The 6,000-nt window shown below is 36.6% G+C and overlaps 1 protein-coding gene across 4 annotated transcripts in view; it reads left to right on the forward strand.

Annotated features, from left to right (window-relative positions):
• SNTG2 (syntrophin gamma 2) overlaps positions 1–5,797 on the forward strand; it is a 218,087-nt gene extending 212,290 nt beyond the window's left edge. For all 4 annotated transcript variants that reach the window (XM_033056798.1, XM_033056799.1, XM_033056800.1 and 1 more), the window contains one exon: positions 3,941–5,797. In XM_033056798.1, coding sequence (XP_032912689.1) covers positions 3,941–4,072 — 132 coding nt within the window. In that variant the 3' untranslated portion in view covers positions 4,073–5,797. The remainder of the gene's footprint in view (positions 1–3,940) is intronic.
• The last annotated feature ends 203 nt before the right edge of the window (positions 5,798–6,000 follow it).

Consider the following 6,000-nt stretch of genomic DNA (forward strand, 5'->3'; position numbering starts at 1 on the left):
TCCTCAAAAACTGACAATCTCAATTAAAGAAAAAAGCAGCAAACTCAGATAAGAAAAGCAAATGTTAAGGGTGCTGTTAGATGGCATAGCACAAATAAAATGGTCAGTTACTCATGTACCCTGAGTACAGAAAAATGTTACTAAAAAAAATAAACTATCAGAATAATGCATTTGTTTGAAAGAAGTGTCATTGGTGTTATTCTCTATGAAGAATTCATATTGCATTCCAAAACTAAAGAGGCTACATTTCCACCTATAAAACCGTATTCAAGGTAGCAAATATTGTGTCCCACTCTTTGGACTATGCAACATCTATATTTTCCCAAGTCAGAAAACCATCCTTATATTTTACTAAATCCATCTTTTCAAACTAACCCCCAGTCCTCTTCCCCTTTCCTTGTTGTAATCTACATGCAAGCAAATCCCTAGCCCAGTTTATCCTTATATATGTGTGACTATTGCCCATTATCTATGCCCAACTAGCCAGCTGCAGGATTGCAAAGGCAGTCAGGACAGGCATCAAACTTCCTTCAGACACAAAGCTCCACAGCCTTACCCCATTAGTTGCATTCTGTATCAAATACTACTGTGATAAACTGCATTCCTGGAAACTTCTGGTGCTCAAGGCCTCGGATGAGCCCCACTTTTCTGATGCCACCATAGGTGGCCACATCTAACTGAGGCCTGCAAGACAACACCTCTAGAGCTCTGCTCCTGTTTTATAATCCCAGAGGATTGCTCATCCCTGCACTAACCTAACAAAATAGTGAAGATGTGAGAGTAATGAGGAGTGGGCGAGCAGGTAAACTGTATGAGGAGTGCTTATATGCCATGCATTTTGTTTTTAAGCTCTTTAATAAACTTCAGAATTGACACCACTGTTGAAAATATTCTGAAAATGGGGAACTTTCAGTGTTAACTTCAGAAAATAGTGTTGTCACATAAAACATAAGTTTAGTGTTACTGCTGGTCTTCCACCTCTATGTAGATTATATCTTACAGAAACAAGACTATGTTAGTATTCGAAAGGTTATTCACAACAGATTAGATAACTTCTCTCAGATACAGAGGAGTATGCAGTTTGATCCATGCTCTGAACTGTGAAACAGAGGACTCTGCAGTTGGGACATTGGGAAAGACTGACTCACAGGGATGAGACACTCCTGTCTTTGCCCTTTTTTAAAATCCAAAGCTCTCCAAGTAATGTTGTTAGAGCAGTCTGTCTACAGTCTTGTTAGGTTACCTCTGTTAGCTTATTTCCATAAACATTTATAGATTAGAAGTACATAAAGCTGGAGCAGAGAAATGGGAACGCTGTGAAGCACTCTCTTCTCTGTTTGTTCGGCTGTGTTTGGTCAGTGTGTTGAATGTCAGAACCTAAGGTGAAATTGTTGGGTGATTTCAGTTGATTTTGGAGCAAATCTAAGATTAATGTAAATGGTCATATTTTTTAATTTTTTGGTTTTGAAGATGGTATTTCAGTAGATGTAAAACATGTGATTGAGCTGAAACATATATTGAAGCCTGTATTATTTTATACTTTATATTGCATGTTTCATAAATAATCATGACTGTGTACATAATTATAATTTTCTAAAACTTAGATAAGGAAATTTAATTAGTGTCATTGTAGAGATTTTTCCTGGAAGTGTTTATATTAATTTATATTAATGTTTAAAGCAACATCTGCTGTCAATAAAATGCATTTTAGGAAACCTCCTCCATATTTGCTTCTCAAATGTCAGTTAAATTTAATTTAAAATAGAAATACAGGATCTTTTAGTCCCCAAAATTTATAACAAAGATGACATGGCCTTAAATCCACTTATGCTTTCCTCTGCTCCACTATGGCTTCTCCAATCAGTTTCAGTCCCTTCAGGGATGATACCTGCTCTGCCATGGAGCACCTCCTACTTCACTGGCCTTGTTCCCTATTTGGGGAATGTTCTGCCCTCTCTTACACAAATTTATCCTGAAGCAGCCCTGACTCCCTGTGGGGCTCAGCCATGCCCAGTGGTGCATTTGTTGGACCTGGCTAGAACCTGCTGTATCTGGCACAGGGCAGCCCTGGCCTCTCCTTGAAGGAGCTGTGCCTGCAGGTCTCTTCACTCCCAAAAATTTCCCAGTTGTGCCCCAAACAGGGTCACAAAATCATGCCCCACAAATACTAGTGAACAATTCATTAGTAGTAGGACCACTCGTGCCCTACCTGGCCTTAGATAGCAAAATGGTGTGATGGTCAGCTTTTCTGGGACAGTACGCTTGAATTCCAAACATTCTGTTTGGGCCGATTTTTTAGAATGTACTATAAAATTCTGTTACAGAAAAAGCAGAAGTTTAGTGCTTTGCTTTTTGCTTAAAAACAAGCATATGGAGTGTACTTCAACAAACAACAAGTTAGTCAACAGATTGTTGAAAATAGTCTTCTGCTCAAACCTAAAAACTGTCTCAAGTATCCCCACAATATATTTACCAGATTTTACACATAGTGTTATCACTAAAATTGAACATGGCTTTTACATTACATTTGGTTTTTATATTATATTATATTATTATATTATTATATTTACAAATATTATATTATATATTTATATATTTATATATTTATATTATATTTACACATCATTATGTTGGACTATCACTCTATAACTGTATGGGTTCATAGGAAAAAAGAAAGTTAACTTGTGCACAGAAGATGAAATATGTTGTGAAAAATCAAGCAAATCTGATAACTGTTTAGCAATAATTCTGCCTTTCTTTGTGAATCAGGGCATATGAATTTCATACCCAGCCATGTTTGTTTCTACCATTAGGGTATGGTGTGACTTCACCTTGTCTTTCACCCTGCCTCTGACTTCTCATCCCTTCTTCAGAGGCTGACAAAAGACTTGATCTACTTACCCTACCCTCCTTGATACTGCATCATCCTCAAACATCCTTAACTTGTCATATACTTCAATAAGTTCAACAAGGACAAGTGCTGAGTCCTGCCCTTGGGTGACAACAATTCCAGGCAGTGCTACAAGCTGGAAGCAGAGTGTCTGGAAAGCTGCCAGTTGCAAAAGAACCTGAGGGTGCTGGTTGACAGCAGCTGAACATGAACTAGTGTGCCTAGGTGGCCAAGAAGGCCAATGACATCCTGGTCTGGATCAGCAATGGTGTGGCCAGCAGGACCAGCGCAGGGATTTCCCCCCTGTACTCAGCACTGGTGAGGCCACACCTTGAGTCCTGTGTCCAGTTCTGGGCCCTTCACTTCCAGAAAGGCAACGGAGCTGGTGAAGGATCAGATGGGCATGACATTTGAGGAGTGGCAAAAGAAGCTGGGGACTTTTAGTCTGGAGAAAAGGAGTCTCAGAGAAGGTCTTACTGCTCTATGTAACTGCCTGAAACAAGTTACAGGTGATAGGATAAAAGGAAATGGCCTCAGATTGTGCCAGGGGAAGTTTAGACTGGATGAAAACATTTCTTCACCAAAAGGTTTGTCAAGTATTGGAACAGGCTACATAGAGAAGTAGTTGAGTCACCATCCCAGGAGATATGTCAAATGTAGATGTGGCACTTAGTAATATGGTTTACTCGTAGACTTGGCAGTGCTGGGTTAACAGTTGGACTCAGTGATCTTCAAGATCTTTTCCAACCCGAACTGCAATATTTGAACGTTCTTTCAATGTTCTTGACTGATTTCATTGTACAAGCTGAGTACAAAGTAAATATAAAGTAGGACAGAGTGAAAACTTGACATGGCACTGCCAGTGAACAAGGTATGGATGTAGAGTTTTTATTCTTAACAGTTTTGACTTTACAGTTTCCTATAAAGATTCAGTTTTCATGTTAAGGCCATTATTGTTTTCTAACTAGTCTGTTCTGTATTCATGTAAAATGTTTATAAACCTGAATTGAATTCAAATTTTCTCATTTTTTTTTCTCTTACTTCTTTCAGGAACTTGAATTTCAGGATCTGACGGCAGTTTTACACTGTATTCACTCCTTTATAGCAGCAAAAGTGGCATCTGTGGATCCTGTATTCATAGACAGTCAGAGTATTGCAAGAAGATACATGTATAGTAATTGATACTAGATTATATGTCGTGACTATGGAAAATAAATTATTTTCTTAACAAAAGTAGTTATTTCATTCACAATATTGCAACTTTGTGATTTTATAAGAAGCTTATAGTTGTGTTATCGGTAATGTTAGGAATTATCACAATCTGATAATTATTTTGATTCTGAGTTAAAAACTAAGTCAATCATTTTGTTGTCTTCAGTATTAATCTAAAATTCTAAGTGAATAGTCATTCAGTAATATTTGTAGAGTCATTTTGATTTCTGCACTTGTGATGATACATTCTCCCCCTTATTAGATAGTAATGTGAAGTAAAATTTGGAAAGTGTATGTCCAAAATGTGGCCTCCAAGTATTTTTTGAAAAGTGTTGGGCATACAACAATTACTACAGTCTTCACCGTAGAAAAGTATGAACTATTGAAGACAACTGCTTCTGTAGGAACTGAACTTTCATCTTCCTTGTACATGTTTGAAAAATTGTAGTTCCATGGTTGGGCTCTTTCGAGGCCTGAGATTTTAGCTCTTGCAAAACACTAAATATTTCCAGGAACATAGTTAAGCACACACTTGGCTCTAAGAATACTCAGTAGCCCCAGTGTATGTGCACGGTAATGTTAAGTGTGTACGTAAGTATCATGGTAGATCAACTGTGAAGAGCTTTAGACTCAGCTAAGAAACCTGACTATAGACACTTAGTTTTAAGAAACTTGCCACAGGGTTTTCTTATCTTTAAATAAAACTTCTATGACCCATTCATTTATTAATTCATAGACTGAATTAACACCTATCCTTTGATGTAATGCTCTGTATGCTTGGGAACCACTTTTATTTGGAGGAATATGTTTCCAAGGTATGATGAAAATAACAAAGCACAAATATTTTTCTGGGACATCTGCCTTTCTTTTTCCTATAGCTTTAACCTTGACTCATATTTAAGCAAAGTGGATTTTGTCCTTGTCGAGGAAACAATACCATTTTACTTTTGGCATATGCCTAACCTTCCTTCTGAAATCATAATCTTAAATGCACAGATAATTCTTCCTGCTATTGAAAAAATTATTAAAAAAGAAGACATTTTAGTCTTAGGGCATATTCCCTGTAAGTCATACCAAATGTTGCAGGGTTTTGAGACAGAAATTTCAGTTTTTCTCATTTGTACTTTTGAGGCAACATCAAATAAAATAATCAAAATCAAACAAGTAGAATATCTTAAGTAGATGCCAAGGATAAGGAGTGAATTCATCAAAGTCTTTCCTAAATTTTAGGAATGCTGTAAGGTGTCCATCTAAAGTTATTGCCTAAAGATTACTGCATCCTAACAAAAAGAGGTTGGTGCCTTTAAAGGGTCTCAAGTGAGGAGTGTTTTTACATAAAGTCAGTGCTTATGTTTAATCAGCTAAATTCTCTCCTTCAGGTCTTAAGCTGTCTTGGCAGGCTGCAGTGGGGCACCTACTTCAAATGGATGCTTCTCTGTCCACCCAAAACTTGGGCACAACTAAAGTGCCTAATGCAGGTGATTTAATCCTGCCAGGAGGATTACTTGTTTCTAAGTGTTATCCATAGAAAAATTAATTTGAATACTGTGAACTCTGCTTCTAATTCCAGTGTTGTTTAGGGTTCCAATGTTGTTTGCAATGAGGCATGCTAGGAGTGCTAACTCCTGGTAAAACAATATTTATCAAATATGATAAATATTTTATTATTTTAAATAAATCTTTATAGTCATTATTGATTACATTTTTAATACGCATAATCACAATTTTGTAATAATTTTATTTCAATATGATAATTTGAAAACTTTTCTTTCTCAAACATGCATTTATTGAAAATAATTTATCATTTAATTCTCAGCTTTCTTTTTTATTTTTAGCTCAGTGTATTTACTGAGGTTTTAACATTCACAAATCACAGTATTAACATTAGACTATCTTTC

The sequence above is a fragment of the Catharus ustulatus genome, chromosome 3 (assembly GCF_009819885.2).
Source record: "Catharus ustulatus isolate bCatUst1 chromosome 3, bCatUst1.pri.v2, whole genome shotgun sequence".
Taxonomy (NCBI): Eukaryota; Metazoa; Chordata; class Aves; order Passeriformes; family Turdidae; genus Catharus; species Catharus ustulatus.